At 50.2% G+C, this 21,478-nt stretch overlaps 1 protein-coding gene across 6 annotated transcripts; it reads right to left on the reverse strand.

Moving 5' to 3' along the window:
- Positions 1–928: 928 nt before the first annotated feature.
- On the reverse strand, positions 929–17,861 carry Rbck1 (RANBP2-type and C3HC4-type zinc finger containing 1). Of its 6 annotated transcripts, none has more exons than XM_006235252.5 (13): positions 17,704–17,861; positions 17,256–17,344; positions 16,160–16,304; positions 11,808–11,901; positions 10,748–10,946; positions 9,077–9,192; positions 8,819–8,992; positions 7,744–7,904; positions 6,623–6,734; positions 3,784–3,963; positions 3,376–3,474; positions 2,968–3,111; positions 929–1,518 (listed from the first exon to the last, which is right to left on the reverse strand). In XM_006235252.5, the coding sequence occupies exons 2-13, from the start codon at positions 17,275–17,277 to the stop codon at positions 1,438–1,440; spliced, it is 1,527 nt and encodes a 508-aa protein (XP_006235314.1). In that variant the 5' UTR covers positions 17,278–17,344; positions 17,704–17,861; the 3' UTR covers positions 929–1,437.
- Between the last annotated feature and the right edge of the window lie 3,617 nt (positions 17,862–21,478).

Here is a 21,478-nt window from a genome sequence, read left to right on the forward strand (position 1 = left end):
CGTGTGCAGTAGCTGGGTCCCTACTTTCTGCCTCAGAGCCAGCCAGGAGCCTGGAGCTGGTGCTGGGTAGGCATTTGTTGATCCTTGCTCCCCAATAGGCCACCAGCCTGTGATGTCCTTTGACATGGCAACTGTAACCCTCAAAGGGCCAGCAGGGACAGAGCCCAACCTCCAAATGCAGAGGGCTAAAGAGCAGTCTGAATGGCAAAAGTCCTAAGCAGCCGAGGACATGAGGACTGAGCACAAAGGACAGGCAGGATTTCGTTACTCTTCTTGTTAACGATCACACTGTGGGAAGTCAGTAATACTCAATCTCAGAAGGAGCTGTATGGGTCAGAAATTTCACAGCAATTTCACCCTCTTTCCGGAAATGGGGAGAGCTTGGTGCACTGGGTGAGGAAGTGGCTGCTTGAGCTGAGTTTAGGGGAACAGCTGCAGCTGGAACTTAGGGGCCCACTCCAGGGCACTCTTCACCACTGCCAGTGCAGAAAGAAACCACTAGAACAAACATCACAGCAAGGCTTTTCCATCTTGCTTCAGCTGTTAAAGCAGAATGGACCTCCTCCCTCCTTGGTTTCAGCAGTTTCAGAAATCCTCTGCTCTTCTCCTTTGATATCCAAAGAGAGAACAGCCAAGCCTTTCTCCCCAGCCTCCAGCTGCTGCCTTGGCCTCCCTCCTTAGCATCCCTCTTCTCTACAAATTTCACCAGTCTGGGCTAATACTGGCCCCAAGCAACCTTGTCAAGAGTTGGGCATAGTGGTGCCAGGTTTGCTACAGGGGTCCCAGAGCTGAGCCAGCCTTATTCCGCCAACCACCAGAACCAACAGATCACCTCCAGGTTCTGTTCCAAGCTCTCCAGAGCTCACCATCCTACCTGTGTGGTACCCAGCCTAGGACGTCTGTTCCCTCAAGCATGACACATTTCCCCTCCTGGAAAAACACTTTAATTCACTTAGAGAGGGGGATGCAGAGCTGGACCCCATGGGCTGTTTCCTGACCTACCAGTCTACCTGGGCCCTGGATGGATTCACATCAGCTTTAAAAAGTACCCAGAAAGCCAGCAAGGCAACAGATGCGGCTGTGGGTCCTCAGGGAGCAAGCTGAGGGGAAATAGAGTCACCAGGAGGCTCAGAGCACTAGCCGCCAGGCCTTAGGCCAAGGCTGTGTTTAAGGCTGGTGGCTAGTAAGGGTAGGGAAGCTAGCTCAGGGCCATGAGGTCTGGTCAGCAAGCCCTTGAAGCAACAGAGGCAGTGCGGCTGACATCAGCTCAGCTGGGTTCTTGTAACACAGCAATCAGACTGCAGTACAGCTCAGTCTTTCTCCCTTACCAAGCTTGAAGGTATTGTGGCCAAACCAGAGCTAAAGCCCTTGGCCTGGCCCTGATGTTCACTGCTATACATGTGCGGCTGGGTCAGTCTGAGAGCCACCATCTTTGACTTAGTGGCAGTTTTGACAGCTTGGATGGCATGGAATCCCATTGACCCGGCAGCGGCAGCCACCACTGGTGTCCCCTGGGCCCTAAAGGATAGAGAAAAGAGGGTATCAAGTTGGTAAGAAAACAGGTTATCCCCAAAAGTCACACTATCAGCCCAAAGGCAGAGCTCATCTAAAGGTGCAGTGGGGTTGCCAAAAGCCCGCTGCAAAGAACAGCCTTAGCAACTTCAGGGAGACAGCCATGAAGCCTTTTCCCCGTCCCAACCTCTCCAGCACTGTTAAACTGCGTGGTGTTCTGTAGGCCAGAGAGAGAAGGGGATCCAGCTGCAGGTGGGCCAGCACCCGGGTAGAAGGAAAAAGTATAGTTCCCTCTGTGCCACCTGTCTCTACATCCACTAGTAGGGACATCAACTCTGACACCAGCAACCACCACCAATACTGACTGCCACCACCTACAGTAGGGCACTCACAGCCTGTGACATGCACCCAGGAGCACTTCTCTAGTACTTGTTTCTGACAATCCGAGACAAAGATGTGCCAGAGGGAGGGTCTGGTGAGTCTCCTGCCAACTCCAGACTGACCTTGACTTGTTCTGCCCTCAAGCAGAACAGCAGGTAAGCCTTGCTGCACAAGCCAGATCCAAAGCCTGGCAGGTCCTGAGCCCTCAGCAAAGCACAGAGGCAGGAGGCAAGAGCATGGGGTTGGTGACTCCAGGACTATTTACTGTGTCTCTCAACACTTCCAAACAGTGGCCTTTGATAACCTTTTAAACGCTGTTCAGATGTAAAAAAAGTCTTTGCCCTTAAGTCCAGCAAGGTAGCACATGGTACTATAATCTCCAGCACTCAGGAGGCTGAGGCAGGAGGACTGCCACATATCCCAAGGCAACCCAGGCACAGAGTGCGAGACAGTATTTTAAAAAAGAGACAGAATCATCCAGGCAGTGATACCTGACTTTAAACCCAGCACTTGGGAGGCAGAGGCAGGTGGATCTCTGCATTCATAGCTAGCCTGGTCTGTTCCAGGACAGCCAGGGCTACACAGAGAAACCCTGTCTCAAAAAAGACAATCCTGCCCTGAGCTGGTGAGGTGGCTGAGCTCACTCACTCACCTCCTTCCTCTAGCACGGGTGGACACACATGGGTGCACACTCAATAAAAAACAGGGAGGGGGAGGGGATGGGGGCTTGTGCACAGGAAACTGGGAAAGGGAATAGCATTTGAAATGTAAATAAATAAATATATCTAATAAAAAAATAAAATTTCAAAAAATTAAGGCATGGTGGCACACACCTTTAATCCCAGTACTTTGGGGGCAGAGGTGGATGGCTCTCAGATTTGGAGGATAGCCTGGTCTACAGAGCAAGTTCCAAGTCAGCCAGGTCTACATTATGAGACCCTGACTCAAATAATAAATAACAACCTTTCCCCTTAAGCTGTACATGGTAGGCTGGACTGAGTTCATGGCTGAAGTTTCGAGTCCCACTCCAGTAACTACACCACCCTCAGCTCTCCAGTACCCTCAAAGACTCACCCCAGGGCCCCAGCGTGGACCCTTGGTGACCCAGCAGATCTCAGTGTGGCAGACAGTACAGCGGATCCAGTCACAGCCATCCTTCTTCTGCACCACAATCCGGCACTGTGGGCAGTACATGGCCTCGCCTTGCTGCAGCATCACCTGGGAAGGGGAGCTACTGAGGCCCTGGCCTTGCCCGCTGCAGTGTATTCTCTCAGAGCCCAGCAGGGATAGCCACCACTCCGTTACTGAGGGCTCCCCAACCCAGGCTCTTCCTGCAGTTCCACAAATGACACCCTACTCGAAGATACACCCTGAAATGGGGGTTTGATCAGAAGACTGGACCTCCAAGAACATGTGAACTTAGTCCTCCCTAAGAAGCATTTAGAACATAAGTCCCCATCTCTTGCCAAGACTCTGCCTTACCCTCAGCATCTCAGTTGTCTGCTGGGCAGCCACATCATTCCGAGCCCGATGGGCCAGGTCATCCTGGTACTCTCTGCAATTCATGCGCTCGTGGATGGCCTGAAGGGCAAGAAGTTGAGTGAGACATTCCCCAGGGGCTTAAGCTGTGAGGGACAGAAGAGGCCCAACCCCAGCAGTGAGTGCCATCGGTGAAAGCCCTCACTTAGAAAGCCTAGACCCATTTTACAGAAGACGCAGGGTTCAGGAAGGGGGATCCAGGACCATCAGTAGGAGCCTAATATAAACCCTAATTTAGATGCTGCTGGGTGTTGTAACCCCTAAAGCAGCTCTCCCCTAGGCTCAGACTGTAATCCCTGCAGCTGCCACAGCTAGTTATAACAAGCCCCAACTAGATGGTCCCTGTCTCACCTTGCAGAGCAGACAGTTGACGCGGGTGCACACAGGACAGGTGAACTCGTTGACGTCATCCTCAAAGAAGCACCAGCCCCTGCAGTCGGGGGTCTTGCAGTGGTAGCTCAAGGTGCTTCGATTCTCTGCGATGGACACACCCAGGTCCAGGAAACGCTGGTAGTCCTCAGGGGACAGGAGCTGCATACACACAGCTTTGTTGCTGGGGTTCAGGACACCCAGCAGATACCCTCCTCCTATCAATGGTCCCAGGAAACCCAGCACTTCAACCCTGCCCAAGCTCCTCTTCCCCCACATGTGCCCTTTTTGGGGGTGGGGGAACGGGGTTTCATGTAATAAAGGCTGCCCTTGAACTCCTGAAGTGTCTCTACTTCCCAAGGGCTGCATTACAGGTGAGCAACCGTAGGTGACTCTAGCTCTGCTCTTCGGAGCCCCTCTAGCACTAAAACCTCCACTGAGAGTCAAGATGGCACAAAGCTATCATCCTAGCACCCAGGAGGCTGTGGCAGAATGTGGGCAAAGTTCTGACAGTGCACGGTCATGATGGCTATAAATCTAAGTGACAGTGCGTCAGAATTACATACCTAAGGACTTAAATGTGGACAAACAGCCAACAGTTCAAATTTCATGAGGAAAACATGAAATTTTATATAAATATAAATATATATATAAATAAAAAGACCTGTCTCAAAGGCAAATCAATATCCAGGTACACTGAACTCTGCCAACAATGTGGCTGCGTCCTAGGCTTGCATCTTCTGGAGCCCTCCACTCCACACAGGAGCAGTGTTGGGGAGCTGCACCTCCTGGAGGGAGAGCTAAGCTGAGAGGAGAGACAGAGAAGGCATGCCCAAGAGCTGAAATGCTCCCTAAAGGATCACTGGCAACAGCAAAGCTGGTCGGTATGATGTAGGCCTTTGTTCTGTATTTAGCTGGGTGTGCTTACGGAAGTTACACATGTCAAAACTCACAGACCTGGGCATACATTCTATCTTGTGTGAACCACAATAACTGATGTTTACCTCAAAAACCTCAAAATTACAGCCTGGGACCAATGAAATGGCATAGTATCAAGGGTGTTTGCTGGCAAACCTGCCAACCTGAATCTGAACTCTGAGAAGCACATGGTTGTAAAGAGAACTAACTCTGGCTAACTGTCCTCTGAACTCCATGCATGCTGTGTGTGGCACACACATACATACACAAATAAATGGAACTATGAAAGAAACGTGGGGGAGGGGCACTGGTACATTCCTTGAACCCTGCACTCAGGAGGCAGTGTCAGGTGATCTGTGAGTCAAACCAGCCAAGACTGCTACATAGTGAGACCTTGCCTCAAACCACATCCACAACAAAAGTCATCTGCCAAGAGCGAAACAGGACAAAATACTATCAGAGGATGTCAGGATGTGTAGGGCTCACAGAGTTAGAGGGGTTTTTTCTCTTTTATTTCTATTATCTGACATTTACTAGAAGCACCACCCCAGACCACTCTGCTGACACCTGCTTCCTCTCGCTGTCACTCCTGAGGCTTGAGTCAGGGCCCGAGGACATCTAGGTGCCCTGCACATAGTACCTGGTGTAAGTTTGGCCTTTGGCAGAGTGGCCTCCCAGGAAACCTCGAAGCCAGTGACAAGTGTCAGTATACAGGTCTCTCCAGACGACAATAAGGACACTTCATCAATGCCCAGGAACTGACCCACTCAGAAGCCCCCAGGCAAGGTTAAAACACAGTTGCTTTGAACATAGAATAGAAATTCCCCAAGTTCTACTCTCTCAGATCCCCTTCCCACCTCAGAAGAGCCCCTTGGCTCGAGAATCATTTTGTAATATTTTGGGGAACCTCAGAAGAAGTCAGAGGAGAAGGAGTGATGGGGAGAAAGGGGAACCTGTGCATTCCTGGGGTCTCCCATCTGGACCCTGGCCACTGTGATCCTGCTTTTTTAAGTCTATGGTAAAACTCAGGTGCTGTGCTTGCTAAGCTGTACTCTACCTACGAGCCCCTAGCTCTGTAAAACACTCTTGCTTTCTAGTTCAAGCTGGCCTCAAGCTTTTCATCCTGAAGCTTCAGCAGTGCTGAGATGACAGGGTGTACTGTTATACACCATTCAACACTTGAATGGCCATATTGCCACAGGATGTCACCCAAATGGTTCATGTTGTCCCCTACAGGGAATTCGGGCCTGAGCATCAGGGGCTGAGGATTAAGGCCAACCAGTCTTCACACACTTACAGTTGTGTCTGGAGCACTGAAACCTCACTAACCACAGTCAGGTGTTAGGCCTGTATAGCCTGCATGTGGAGGGGACTGACGTAGACCGTTATTCTAGACAAGGCCATCATGAACATCTCATACCACTGAGCAGACAAACCAGGGTCCGACTCTGAAACACGGAAACCCCAGCTCCACCCCATGGAAGCGCTGCCTTACAACTTACGAACTACCGAGTCTTAGGGCACCAGGCCTGGAGTGAGTGGCTACAAAGCAAAAGCAGTTGCCACAGCACTGCACAAGCCTGCACACACTAGCAGACGCTACCTGTGGTTCTGATAGAGGACACAGGGCAGAGGCTGAGTGTCTGACATGAGGTGACACAGCTGCGCAGCAGCCATGCTCCCACCCACCGTAACCCGAGGCCCTGCTGCCCCGGTGAAGAAGCTAAAGCAGCTGAGGTTTCACCTACTGCCTCCAGCTACCCTGCGAAGGCCCCAGGCACTCCAAACAACTCTTGGGAAATGTCTGCTGGGGCATACAGAGAGCTGGTGTTCCTGAGCTGTGCCTGTTACCAGCTCAGGGTTAACTCCCGGGATCAGCATGCCTTCCCTCGCACAGTCTTACCGCCCGGATCTCCCTCTCCAGCAGCTTGCCAGGGCATGAGTAGGTGTTGTCAATGAAGGGGCAGGATACCTCCGCCTCCTGGCTGTTTCGGATGGTACCCTGCAGGCACTCCCTGGGAAGGGGACGGTGGCAGTTAGGCTCATTCCAACCTCCACAGGGACTCCAGCCCTCAGACAGGAGGGCCTGATCCCAGGTCCTTCCTTCCTGTCATCCTCAACCCATCGCCAAGGCCCCACCTGTAGTCACCCCCACCACCCAGTGCTCTGGTCTGGGGCACTGGCATCTCTGCCCAGGTGTCTGTAGTAACCTCCTTGGTCTCTGTGTCTAGCCGGTCCACGTGCCACTGCTCAGCACGGCAACAGTACCACTCAAAGGGGACCAGACCAAGTGCTGCTCAGAGCTTGTCACCTGCACAGGCACAACTCTCCTGTCCCACCACACCCACCATCGCTCTGCTCCCTGGTCTCTTCAGATAGTTTTCCAGCCTCTGCTCCAGCATGACTTCCTTGGGGGTCCTTCCCAGCAAGGCTCAGCCTAGTTACTTAGCATATGGCACCACATACATTAACAGATTCTGCACTGGAACATAAGCTAGACGGAGCATGCCACCAGAGCCCACTATGGTGAACGAACATGCTATTCCCAGCTCCAGGGTAGAAGGGCTACACAGGAGATCCCAGGGAAAGAATACAGAGGACGGATGCTGTGGGCTGTTAGGGCTTGGCCCTAATGTCTTTACAGATACCAGGGCAGTACCAGGTAGTGAGGAGGGACAGCAACTCTGCAGCTAGAACGAACTCCTGTCTCATCTGAGCTCCTTGCAAGCTGTGTGGCCTTGGCAACATGGACACTTGGATTCTCTCTGCCTATTCTTTTTTTTTTTTTTTTTTCTTTTTGGATTTGGAGACAAGGTCTCAAGCAGCCCTGGCTGGCCTTGAACTCACTATACAGCCAAAGCTAGCCTTGAACTTCTTATCCTCCTGCCTCCACCTCCTGAGTGCTGGGATTTTAGGCATAAGCCACAATACCTCTTGCATAAACAGTGGGCATCCAATGAGCTAAGGAACAAGGCCACACATTTACTCTGGTAACGCTGTTGCTGGGTAGGAGTGGGGCCGCACCTGCAGAAGGTGTGCAGACACTCACGCAGCACCACGGCCTCACCGGGTGCCAGCACTGAGTAGCACACAGGGCACTCAGCAGGTTCGGTGTTCAGCACCAGGCTCCTCTGCTCCAGCTGCACGTGCTGCAGGTAGTTCCCCTCCTGCTGCTGCTGTTTCCGCTGGGCACATGGGCAGGGCAGGGCCACCAGGTGGGTCAGGGTCTCAGGTTGTTCAGGTAAGAAGTGGGGCAAGGCTGGGGTAGGATGGGGGCACCAAGGTAGTAGTGGGCTGGGAATGTGGGCAGGCCAAGAGGGCCAGGAGGGGCTACACCAGAGTAAGAAGCCAGTGAGGGAATGAGGATGGTAGAGAAAGACAAAGTTCAGGGTACAAGAGAGAGTGGGGGGTCCACAGGGCTCAAACTCTGGATAAGCAGGGCAGTGCTACAGGAATGGTAGAAGGAGGGTCAAGGCTGGGAGCAAAGTGAGGGGCACAATGCTTGCTAGGTACGGGGTCATGGTCAGGCAGGGCAGGCTGCACTGAATCCAAAGGGAATGCCAGAGGGGAGGAGCATGCTCTTAGAGGGGGGAGCACCACAGTGGGATGTCTATGGAATCAGTGTTTGTGATGGGAACTGACTACTCTAGGGAAATGAGAGTGGACAGAGTCACTCCCAAGAAGCACAGGAAGGCAGTCCATGCGCGAGGAAGGGACAGGAGGTGGAGTATGTATGTAACAGGAGCCGGGACGAGGTTCTAGGCCATGGGGTGAGGACCTGACTGAGGTAGTAGATAGGGTCACAAAGAAGTACAGCCAGCATAGCCAGGGATGCTTACATACATGGGGAAGGGGTGTCAAAGCAAGAACGCAGAGCGAGTGAGGAGGCTAGCTGTGCACCACAACAAGAGAAGGAGTGTCAGCCAGAGAATCAGCCTCAGAGAGGCAGCTCTCAGTCAAGGACAAGGTTATGGCTTAGCAGTGTGGTCACAGGGCAGTGGCAATGGCCGGGGGCACAGCAGAATGCAGGTGGCTCCCTTTCTGGTTAGGCTTTCCCCCAACAGCCTGCAGGCATCTGTCCCTGGACCTGTGTGCCCACCTGCTCATACTGGCGCAGCGCCTCCTCCTCACCAGCCAGGCGTGCTCGCTCCTCCTCATCAGGCTGGTACGAGGCAGGGATCTGGTAGGCCTCAGGCCTTGCACGGCAGCACATCTCACACCCAGGCCGTGTGGGTTTGTTGATGAACGTGCAGCCAGGGCACTGCCAGCCCACCTAGGAGCAGACAGGCTGTGAGCTTGGCTGTTGAGCTTGAGAGGGAAGACAGGGCCCAGGTGCCCACGCATTAAGGAAGCTTACCGGTGGTGACTCTGGGGCTGCATCTGGCTGCCCCGTCTCCTGGTGGGTCCTGGGCTTGGGAAGGACAGGTTCCAAGGGACCCCGTGGCTGCAGGGTGAGGTCCTTGAAGCCCAAATCTGCAGAAAGAGTGTGTGTGTGGTATCCAGATAACCACACGCCGAGTTAACCAGGCACGACCCACCTAAAGTCATCTCCCAACTCTACAGTGTTTCTAGACCCCTCCTGAAGGTGAGTGCCCAGGATACCCCAGGATACCCCAAGGCTAAGGCTTTACTTCACCTCACCCATAACTGCACCTTCATGAGTTCCAGCCCTTTTAAGAGGACAAGCTACTAAACTCTGACTCTATCATGCCGAAATGCTCACAAGAAGAAAGAGGCCTGAACATCCTCAGTCAACATGATAACCAGAGATCCAAGGGGATCCGGGCTGGGAGGGACTGAGATGTGGCAGCCGAACGCCATATCTTTTGCCACCAAGGACACAGGTTGGACAACTGGCAAAACCCAAATGAGACTAACTGTACTGTGTCAATGTGAACCAGAGAGAGAGAGAGAGAGCTCAGTGGGCAAGGGGACTTGCCACCACGCCTGATAGCTTGACTATGAGGCCCTGGACCACACAGTGGCAAGAGAACCATCTCCTGCAAGTTTTCTGTCTTCCTTTCCATGTACTCTGTGGCACATGTATGGACAGACACACACACACACACACACACACACACACACACACACACAGACACACAGACACACACACACACAGAAATAAATGTAATCACAAACCAATAAATGTAATCTTTAAATTATTTACTTACTTTGTGAGGGGGTTGTTTGTTTATTTTTTTCAAGACAGGGTTTCTGATACAGTTCTGGCTGCCCTGGAACTCACTCTGTAGACCAGGCTAGCCTCAAGCTCAGAGATCTGCCTGCATGTGCCTCCTAAGTGCTAGGATTAAAGGTGTGTGCTACTATGCCAAGCCCAATAAATGTAATTTTTTAAAATTAAAAAAAAAAGAAAGAAAAGAAAAAGGCCTATACTTTTGTTAATTTCCGGCACTGGAGAGTTAGGGTAACAGGGGAAAATGACTTTTCTTTCAAGAAAGTACACAAGTATTCAAGGGAGGGAGAGCCTACTTACAGGTACTTCTAAAATGACTCCTAAGACTCTGTACCCAGAGGTAAAGCTAAAGAAGGAAAAATAAACAAACAAACAAAAAAACAAAACAAACAAACAAACAAAAAAACAGCACAAAACAGCAGCGGCAGTGGCAGGGTCTTTAGTCCCAGCTCTTGGGATACAGAGGCAGGCGGTAGATCTCTGAGTTCGAGGCCAGTTTGGTCTACAGCCTGAATGCCAGGACAGCCACAGCTACACAGAGAAACCCAGTCTTGAAAAAACAAAATAAAGAAGGAAAATGTTTCTGTGTATAGCTGTGGGACTTTTCTACAGGTCTGAAATACTACAGTAAAAGCAACCATACTATCTATACCTTAGTTACATCACCAACACATACACACAGAAACACAGAAAACAGACAGGAGTGAACCTGCCACTGCTCACATGGCTGGGAATGTCAGGCCAGGACTAAACAGCCCCTCCCTTCATGCCAGCCATGCTCAAGAGTTCTACAGAAAGCTCCCTCCAGCACATCACTGACAGAGGAGACTTTACCTTCCAACATGCGCAGCTGCCGCTGCCGCTGCAGCTCTTGAGGGTTGAGTGATGTGTTGCGGGCTGACAGCAGGTAGAGATAAGCACTGTCTCCATTCCGTCGAATGCCATGTGAATGCAAGGTCTCCTGGTCTCGTGCCAGCCTCTGTCCAACCACCCACTGCTGCAGGCTGGGTGGAAAGCCATAGTCCAGGAATACCTTTGGGGGTGTGGTGGGCGTGCAGTTATAGTTTGAAAAGTAAAACGTCTACCACTACACTCATATTTGAACACCTGATCCCAGGTGGGGGCACTGTTTTCTGAAGCCGTGGAACTGTTGTTGGGGAGGCCTGGCTGGCATAGGTGGCTGAAAGCTGGCTTTGACGGTTAGAGTTTACCCTGCTTTTGCCCCAGCTCTTTACTCCTTGGCCATACAAAAAGCCACAAAAGGTTAAGCCCAGTAGTGGGGCACACCTTTAATCCCAGGGCTCAGGGGGCAGAGGCACAAGGATCTCTTTAAATTCGAGACCAGCCTGATCTACAAAGTACCTTCCAGGCCACCCAGAGTTGGTGAGTGAAACCCTATATTTACAAGAGGAGAGAGAGGAGGGCTGGAGAGATGCCTAGTGATTCAGAATACTTGCTCTTCTTGCAGAGGACCTGGGTTCAATTTCCAGCGTGCACAGGTAGCTCACAATCATCCACCCCGGTTCCAGAGGGCACAGCCAGCACACATGGAACAACACGCACGTGCCAGCAAACATTCATTCACATAAAGTAAAACATATAACTCTAAAGAATGTTTGAGGACAGAAATTAAAACAATCAAACAAAACAAAAAGCAACAACAAAACCCCCCAGCAGCTGCAAGTTCCTGACCCCTAGATGGAGTCTCTCAAGCACAGCCCTTTCCACTGTGACACACTGTATCCTCTGGACTGTGAGCCAAAATGAGCCTCTCCTCAGATCGTTTCTGTCAGAGACTTGACCACAGCAACAGAAAATAGGGTATAGGGGGAACAGAGAGAGAGAGAATGGGGAAAGCCGAAGAGGAGCCCACCCCTTGCAGCCTCTCACTCACCATGTCCTTAAGGGAGGCCACTGTCATATCAGGGCGTACTGTGAGCCAAATGGTGACAGTGTGCATGTAAGCATCTTCCACACTCACACAAAGCCTGTGGAAAACAAGGGTAGGCAAGGATTTGGGCTGCCAGCATGGGAATGTTCAAGTCTGCACATGTGCAAACGCTATTTGCTGGCTAGATTTTTGTCAACAAAAAAAAAGTCAGAAAAGAAAATATCCATTGAAAAAAAATATCTTCATCAAATTGGCCTGTAGGCAAGTCTGTGGGACATTTTCTATCCTTTTTAGAAATCAAATTTTTACAAGATTTATCTTATTTCATGCGTATGAGTGACTGCCTGCATGTACATATCCACACTGCTTGCGTGCCTGGTGCCTGTGCCAGTCAAAAGAGGACGTCAGACTCCCTGGAATCAGTTACAAAGAGTGGTGAGCCACCATGTGGGTGCTGAGAACCAAACCTGGGTCTTCCACTCTTACCGCTGAGTCAAATCTCCAACTGGGCTGTGGGCAGTGCCACCTCTAAGCAGATGGTCCTAGGTTATTATTAAAAGGCAATCTGGGGGTTGGGGATTTAGCTCAGTGGTAGAGCACTTGCCTAGCAAGCACAAGGCCCTCCCTGGGTTCGGTCCCCAGCTCCGAAAAAAAAAGGAAAAACAAAAAAAAACAAAAGGCAATCTGAGCAAGCCTCAGACTGCATAAACAGCATCCCTCCACGAACTCTATGTCAGTCCTGCCTCCAGGTTCCTGCTTCAGTTCCTGACCTGACTTCCCTCAGTGACACGATATGTGGGAGTCAAACCCTCTCCTCCCCAGGTGCTTCTGGTCACGGTGTTATTACAAGAGGAAGCAAACCAGAGCAACTAGCATGGACGGCCCAAGTTGGGGAGAATTTCTCCCGACCTCCACCCAACAGGAAGCACCGCCTGAGCCCTTCACTGGCTCACATTAGCTGGAGGGCACAAGGAACAGCAGGACTGGGGATTAGACGCAGGGCCTGGCTCTAGGAGAGTATTCTACACTGAGCTGTGTCCCAGCCCTTTATTTTTCATGTATTTCACATATGAAGGGGGACACTGTTGGTGTCCTCAGACACACCAGAGGAGGCATTCAATCCCATTACAGATGGTTTTGAGCCACCATGGGAACTGATCCCAGGACCTCTGTTTTGGTTTTTTTCTTTTTTTCTTTCTTTTTTTCTTTTTTCCGGAGCTACCCAGGGCCTTGTGCTTGCTAGGCAAGCGCTCTACCACTGAGCTAAATCCCCAACCCCATCAGGACCTCTGGAAGAGCAGTCAGTGTCCTTAATCACTGAACCATCTCTCCAGCCCAGAAGTTTTTTTGTTTTTGTTTTTGCTGTTTGTTTTGATACATATTTTCTAGCTCTGTATTTTTATGTTGAGACAGGGTCAGTAAATTGCCAAGGCAGGCTTTGAACTTGTCGTCTATCCGTTTCAGCCTCCCAGGAAGCTGTCACCAAGCCAGGTAAATTATTTTGCAGAGAAAGGAAGATTCTTTGGGTGTGGTTTGGTTTGAAGTAGGCTCTCATGCAAGGCTGGTCCTGTACTCCCTATTGAGCAGAAGATGCCCTTGAACTTCGGATCCTCTCTTCCAATGGCTAAGTGTTGGAATTACGGTCTGCCCTGGCTGCACCTGTCCCTCTCTTCTGACCAATGAGCAGCATCTGGTGTTGGGACACATACCTGAGGCTAGCCACTTAGTCCTTTCTAGCAGCCTGAAGCAGACTCTGCCATATTCTTTCCCAGATACAAGCATTCCATGGCAGCCAATCAATACGTGCTACAGAGACTGAAGTCCAAGCCGTATCATTCTAACGATGTCTAACTTGGTTAGCAGTGCTGGGCGCTGAATGAAGAGCCTCACACACCCCAGGCAATCCCTCCACCATGGAGGCCACGTGTTCTTATTCTAGCATATAAGCATCAGTTTTCTCGGAGATCTGTGAGCTTATTTTTTTCTTTTGTTTGTTTTTTTGTTTTTTTTTTTAAGATTTTATTTATTTTACTTTTATGAGTATACTATAGGTATCTTCATACATACCAGAAGAGAGCATCAGATTCATTACAGATGGTTGTGAGCCACCATCTGTATGTGGTTGCTGGGATTTAACTCAGGACCACTGGAAGAGCAGTCAGTGCTCTTAACCACTGAGCCATCTCTCCAGCCCCTTTTGTTTTGAGGCAGGATCTCACTAGGCAGCCTAGACTAGCTGTCACTGTCCTCCTACCTCAGCCTTCTAAGTGCTACCAAGCATTACAGATGTGTGCCACCATGCCTGGCTCCTGACACATCGGGCAAAGACCAAAAAGTAAGAAAAATGACAATGCGAACTGAGCTGACCACCAAGGAAAACAGATAACCTACACCACGGGACTGGAGTCCAGCCTTCTGAGACCTGGGAGAGCCATGGGAAACAGTGCATCATCTGAGCAAAGGCAGCCAGGTCAGGTAGTACACACCTGTGATCCCAGACTCAGGAAGCTGATTTCTGCAGGAGGATAGCCCCAAGTTTCAGGCCAGACTACTCCTATCCTACATAAAAAAAAAAAAAAAAAAAAAAACAAAAGGGGTTGGGGATTTAGCTCAGTGGTAGAGCGCTTGCCTAGGAAGCGCAAGGCCCTGGGTTCGGTCCCCAGCTCCGAAAAAAAAAGAACCAAAAAAAAAAACAAAAAAAAAAAAAAAAAACAAAAAAAAACAAAAACAAAAAACACCTTGTCTTAGCAGCCCCTACTCTGAAAAACACTTCAGAGAGTACCCAAGAAACTCTTCCAGAAAATGATTTTCTTTTTTAACATAGGATCTCATTATTTAGCACTGCCTGGTCTGGAATGGACCATGTACAACAGGCTGACCTCTAACTCAGAGATTCGCCTGTCTCTGCCTCTTGAATGCTGGGAGTATAAGCATGTACCACATGCCTGAGGCAGGAAAATGATTCTGATACCCAACCACTGGTAAAAATCAGAAATAAACAGACATACAAAGACTCAAAGTTCTCTGTCTACATTTCCATAAGAAAGGGGTTTTTGTTGTTTTGGTGTTCTTGTGAGATCTGGTTTCATGTATTCAGGTTGGTTCTGAAACTTCTGATCCTCCTGCCTCTACCATCCAAGAATTGGGATCACAGGTGTGCACCACCACACTCAGCTAAGACCAGATTCAAACTACCTAGGAGTTTGGAAACACAAAAGTACATACACCTTACACTGTATTACTCATGCCACAGTGAACAATTGCACAATAACAATACTATGAATCACACAGACTAACGCTGACTGACTAACGCTTTCACCAGGGTCACGTGAGACCATCAGAAAACACATTCACATTACAATTCATGACAGGAGTAGAATTACAGTTATGAAGCAGCAACAAAATAAATTTACGGGGCTGGAGAGATGGCTCAGCGGTTAAGAGCACTGACTGCTCTTCCAGAGGTCCTGAGTTCAATTCCCAGCAACCACATGGTGGCCCACAACCATCTATAATGAGATCTGGGGTCATCTTCTGGCCTGCAGGCGCACATGCAGACAGAAAGCTGTATGATGTATACATAATAAATAAATAAATATTTAAAAATAAATAAATAAATAAATTTATGGCTGGGGGTCACCACACCAAGAGGAGCTGTATTAAAGGGTCACAGCATTAGGAAGGCTACACAGGTTCTGAACCAAAGAGGTGCAAATTATGGAAGCCTTGTGGTAACAGAGCGAAACCTCTAAGTTACTATATCACCAGGTTTGGTCCTTTGAGCCTGTGATTCCGATACTCCCCCATATAAAACCGTCTTGAGGTAAAGGCTAGCAATGACTACACAGTGATTTACAGGCCAACAGAGCAAGGCTTGCTCTATGAAAACAAAAAGTAAATTTAAAAAAAAAAAAATAAAAGAACGGTTGAAGAGATGGCTCAGTGGGTGGAAGCACTTGCTGTGCAAGCTGACCTCCAGACCCTACGGTGGGAAGGAGAGGACTGTCTCCTCAAATGTGTTCTGACTTCAACACAACGGAGGAATGAACCTCGCGCTTGCTTCTAGCAGCAGTCACTAACGCTGGAGGATCTGCATGGCCCCTGTGCAAGAACACCCATTGTGCAGGGTCCTCTTAAAAAAACAAACAAAACAAAAAAAAACACACCCTAGCCCAGCCTACCCCATAGCTCACAAGTGATTTGTGAGCGACTTGGCTCTGAAGCTCAATCCCCTACAAGAGAATCCTCCAGTGAGGCCCTATGTTTGCTCCCTAGCACTGTAGGGGAAAAAAATAAATAACCTGTCCACAGACACTCAAAAGGCTTCCGGTCCCCTTGATGCGAGACACACTCACCTGATGTCTTGTGTTGGGGAAACCTCGGGTTTTACTTGCACCCTGAGGGGTACCTTCTGCTCTGCCAGCCAGGTGGCATACTTGATTGCAGCCTGTTCATCTCCGCCAGCCACTGCCCGGGCAAGGCTCAGGGCCATCTCCTCTGCTGAAGGTCGGCAGAGAGCAAGCAGGTTAGCACCAGTTTATTTGGGGAAGCTGGAGAGGTAGCCCTTGGTGCATGCTTTGTTCTCCTTCCCTAGTGAGTAACTGTATCTTCTGCACATGGCTATCTTAAAAGTTCCTTTTTTAAGAGGGAGGTGCTTTTTCGGTCCTCACTCCCCTGTACCCTGGGCTCATGGAGTTCTCTTCTTTCTTCATGCTCCATACTTTCATTGGCTTATCTGATAAGCATTTCTTGAACTCTCTTGTATGCCACCCACTCTTCCAGAAAGTAGACTCTTTAACGGTGGCTAAGACAAAGAGTGTCCTTCTCCTTATAAACCTCTTAAGTTCAACAAGAAAGTAGAAAATTTAAAGCTGGACGAGGAAATCAGATTGTGGTCCATTCTAGCAATAACTGAGTAAGGAGGTCAGGGAAATTGAGGCCTGAAGGAGAGGTAGCTGGACATTCCAATGTCCAATAAGGGAGATTGTTTCAAGAGGCCAGAGAGTGGGCAAAGGCCTTGAGCAAGACGTGGTTGAATCAAAACAGAAAAGCCAAGGACTCAGTAGTAGAGCATTGACCTAGCATGCGTGAAGACCGCACGCAGTTCAATCCCCATGGTAGACAGAACAGAGGAGGCTGGTGAGAGATGGATGCAAAAAGAATGGGAAAGGTCATTAAAGATGGCCCAGAGCTCTGGGCTTGGTTTTATAAAGAGGATAGGGTTTCTAGCAAACAGAACAGGAGCACTATCGGAGTTCCCCCCAAATCTGAGTGGAACTAGGGAGAGGCATGTATGTTCCCTCTCCGTCCTACTCTGGTCAACTTAAGTTTATTTTCCTAACAACCGGGAGTTCTCCAGGTTCTATGCTCTGTGTTCACAGGGTCTCCGACCCCTACTTCTACACTGGCTAGCCCTAGGGTCCACTTCCACCAGCTCCAATCGGTGCCCACCTTTCTTGGTCTTCTCGTCCATCTGGCCTGGCTGCGCCCATCCCCTCAGAAAGGGCTGCTGCTTCCGGGAAACGCTACCTTGGGGTAACCTGGGAGAGGGAGGGAGGGCAGAAGCAACTCAGTCCTAGTCGGCCTTGTGCGTGTGTCCCGGTCTACACTCGGGCAGCATCACACTGCCGAAGGCCCAAAGTCTGGCATTGGGACCCAGTAGGGCCCTGCGAGGAACACAGAAAGCGAAGGAGACACAGGGCCAAGGCCGCAAAGGGCGATGGGTAACCACGACCCAAAAGCAAGAGACGGAGGGAGGCGGGCGGGCGCCACAGCGTCCGGAACCCCAGCCCGGAGGCTCGCGCTACCCGGAAGACAGTGCGGGCAGCGTCCCCGGAAGAGAAAGTGAAAGTGGCAGTCCCGGAAGTGCTGCAGACTGAATGGAGAACTGTCCCCTCACCCGAGACAGAGCAGGGTCACCCGCTGGAGCAGACCACTAGACTGTTCCTGGCACGCACGCTCCACCACATGGTCTGGCGGACCAGAGACACTTGGTTTAGGTGCCCCTTGGCCGACCACTAATTCCAGGCAACGCCAAGCTCTGAGAGGGCGGGGCCTGGGGCGGGGCTAGGGGCGGGGCCTGGAGGGCGAGGTTTAGGATAGGCTTCTCAGCGTCCTCTGTTCTCCACCGCTTGCTTTTCTAGTACCGTGTCCAAACGTGTGTGTAGCCTGCAGGCTCACCAAGTCGTCAACACATCAATAGGTAGCCCCGGATCTTGGTCCTTTTGCACTTGAGGAAATAGAGGGTTTGAATGTTTATGACTTGCTTAAAGCCACATTGCTAGGGTTTAAATCCAGATGTGGCAGTCTCGGGAACCCACCTTAGCAGCCTGAAGACTTGTCTTTACGTGTTCACCACTCTTCTATTGGCCTAGCAAAGGATGGGAATTCTTTTCAGCCGCCACTCATTTTACATTTTCTCCCACTTTCATTCCACAGATTAGCGGATACACTGGGTCTCTCTAGCGCACAGATCTCACCTTTCCCTACAGGAACATAGGAGTACTTCTTCGAGTGCGAGTACACACACACACACACACACACACACACACACACACACGGAAATTTTGCATACTTTTCCACCTGCCCCCACCTTTGCATGCATTTCCCACTATCTCCCTCCCCCTGTCTCACTGCACCCTGAAGCACTGGCTCTTGAATCCTAGAATGAATTCCTCTGCCAAGTTTGGAAGCTTCTGGTTTTAGAATTTTACAGCCCCATCTGGGAATGTCTGTAAATCCCAGAACTTGGAAGTTGGAGACCGGACACTTGACTATGTGAGACTCTGGAGAAAGAGGGGAGGAGGAACGGAGGTGGAAGACTGTGAAGGGAGGGATGGAGGGAGGGAGGGAGAAAGGGAAGGAGAGATAAATAATTCCACCTGGGATCTTCTGGTCACAAATATTCTTGGGTTTTGACAGAAAAGATCATTGTTTATACTTCCCAAATTCTGATATTATAGACACAAATGCCACATTCAGATTGTTTTGTTTTGAAGATTGGGTCTCACTGCATAAACCTAGCCAGTCTGAATAGGCTTTGTAGACCAGGCATGCCTCCAACTTGTGTAATCCTTCCACCCCTACCTACCACATACTGGAATTACAGGAGCTTGCCACAGCCTTTTTAAGTGGCTCCAATATGCACATATATACATGGGTGTATTTATATACATACATCTTTATTATTAGCTACACATTTCCTGCTTCTCCCATCAAGAAGAAATCCACTTTTCTGCCTACCACACTAAGCTCTGCAACAGTTTGTGCATCATCAGACTTGCCCTTTCTTGTCGTGTTTTGGAACCCAGAGACCACCATGTGGCATGATGGCTGAGTCTCCAAAGGATGCTGCAGGATTGATCAGCAACTGGACAGAGCCTCTATAAGGTGTAGGCCACAGAACATTTCCGCCTACATACTTCCTTGGGGTAATTGCCAGGGAGAAGCCATAGGACCATTTTGGGAGTGTGGGGAATGATTAGGTAGACTTTCTAGAAGCTTCTCAAGAAAGAGCAGTGGCGGGGTTGGGGATTTAGCTCAGTGGTAGAGCACTTGCCTAGCAAGCGCAAGGCCCTGGGTTCTGTCCCCAGCTCTGAAAAAAAGGGGGGAAAAAAAAAAAGAGCAGTGGAAACAGCAACTAATGCTTTCCTGCAAGGTGATGATGCCAGGTCCTGCTTGCTCTGAACGGTCTTTTGGTGCTGGGAAGATGGCTCAGGGTTTAAAGCACATGTAAACATGTGAGGACCCGCATTCAGATCCCAGAACCTACATAAATGCCTTGGAAGTGAGAGACGGGATCCCCAGAGCAGCAGGCTGACGGACAAGACTCGCTATATCAGGGAGACCAGGGTTTGACTGAGAGACCCTTCTCAGTCAGGCAGTGGTGGCACTTGCCTTTAGTCCCAACACTGAGGAGACAGACACAGGCGGATCTCTGAGTTTGAAGCCAGCCTGGTTTACAGAGCAAGTTCCAGGGCAGTAGAGACTACACAGAGAAACCCTGTCTTGGAAAGAGAAAGAGGGAAGGAGGGAGGGAGGGAGGGAAAGAGAGGAGAGAGAGACCCTCTTCAAGGAATAAGGTGGAGGAGGAAGAGTAATTAAGGACAATCCAATTTATCTACCTCCAGCCTCTGTGCACCCTCATACGCGTGCATGTGCTCACGTGTGTGCACATACACACACACACACACACACACACACACACACACACACACACACGATATGGAAAAGAAAAAAAGAGCCCATAGTTGTCTCGTAGGTTGGATCCTATTCTCTGCTTTTCCAGATGAAGAACCTGAGGTATATACAATGGTAAAGAACTTGCTGAGGGGGGTTGGGGATTTAGCTCAGTGGTAGAGCGCTTGCCTAGGAAGCGCAAGGCCCTGGGTTCGGTCCCCAGCTCCGAAAAAAAGAACCAAAAAAAAAAAAAAAAGAACTTGCTGAGGGTCCATCCAACAACTGGTGTGTTGTGGACAGACTGCACGTGGGGCAGCCTGACTCTCAAGTGTTCATAAGTGTGGCAGTGCCACTTCTCTTTGTGCAGTGTGACATAAGTGCCAGCTGCCTCCATGGAAACCAGCAAGAACTGAAGGAGTCAAGAAAGCAGGCATTCTGACAACAGCCTGGAGAGCCAGACTGACCTGCCCTGAAACTATCCTGTTCACTGACCTGTCTTTATGCAAAGTGTGTTCCTTCCGGTTTAAACTGGTGCCCCTTTGGGCCGAGGATGGAGCCCCATAATCCTGAGTGTGTTAGATGTGCTTACACCTGAGCTGAACCCCAGCCCTCAGCTTAGAAAGTTCCCCTCTGGGGTTGGGGATTTAGTTCAGCGGTAGAGCGCTTGCCTAGCGACCGCAAGGCCCTGGGTTCGGTCCCCAGCTCCGGAAAAAAAAAGAAAAAAAAAGAAAGTTCCCCACCTGAGACCCAAGGTCTCTAGAAGAAAAGGTGTGTACAGGGAGATCAGTAGGAGAATTCTCTCACAAGCCACTTGGTAGGGGCTGGGCTGTACCTGGCTTTCATGGTGGGGCCAGTGTTGAAGGCAGGGAAAGTCGCCAAGGATGTTAGGAGGTAGAGCTCTCTCACATGTAAAACCACACAGCTCTCTTTTATTGGGCACATGGTGAAAATACATACTCAACCAAACCAAAGTCATCAAACTGACAGCAGTCCTGGATACTAAGAATCCCAAGAGCAGGGCCTGAGACTCTAAATGGCAATAGGACAGTCCCTGCCTGGTCCTTCCCCCTCCAACTTTGATGCTCCAGCTGGAGGCTACCAGGGTAGACAGACCTGGATCCTCATTCTAGACCATTCTTTGAGCCAGATGCCTCTTTATTGGAGTCTCATCCTTTTGGCTTGAGTCCAGCAGCCAGGTCTTCAAGCAGGTTCTCCTGCCTGGAGGCCACAATCCCAGCTTGGCCTCACTTGTGGCCCCAAGGCACAGGGTGAATGGGGACTTTGGTCTTTGGCACAGAGATGTTCCCTTTGTTTAAAGGCACAAGACAGAAGGCAGCTGGGGCACTGATGAAAGGGACTGTCCCATGAACAGAAGCCTAGCACCAGACCAGAGAAGGCCAGCCCTGGTATGAAATATGCCCCGGGCAGAGGGTAGATGCTGGCCTGGGAGCATGTGGCACTGTGGTAACTCGGCCAGCAAGGTATGCTTCTCCCTC

This window comes from Rattus norvegicus, chromosome 3 (genome assembly GCF_036323735.1).
Source record: "Rattus norvegicus strain BN/NHsdMcwi chromosome 3, GRCr8, whole genome shotgun sequence".
NCBI classification, from domain to species: domain Eukaryota; kingdom Metazoa; phylum Chordata; class Mammalia; order Rodentia; family Muridae; genus Rattus; species Rattus norvegicus.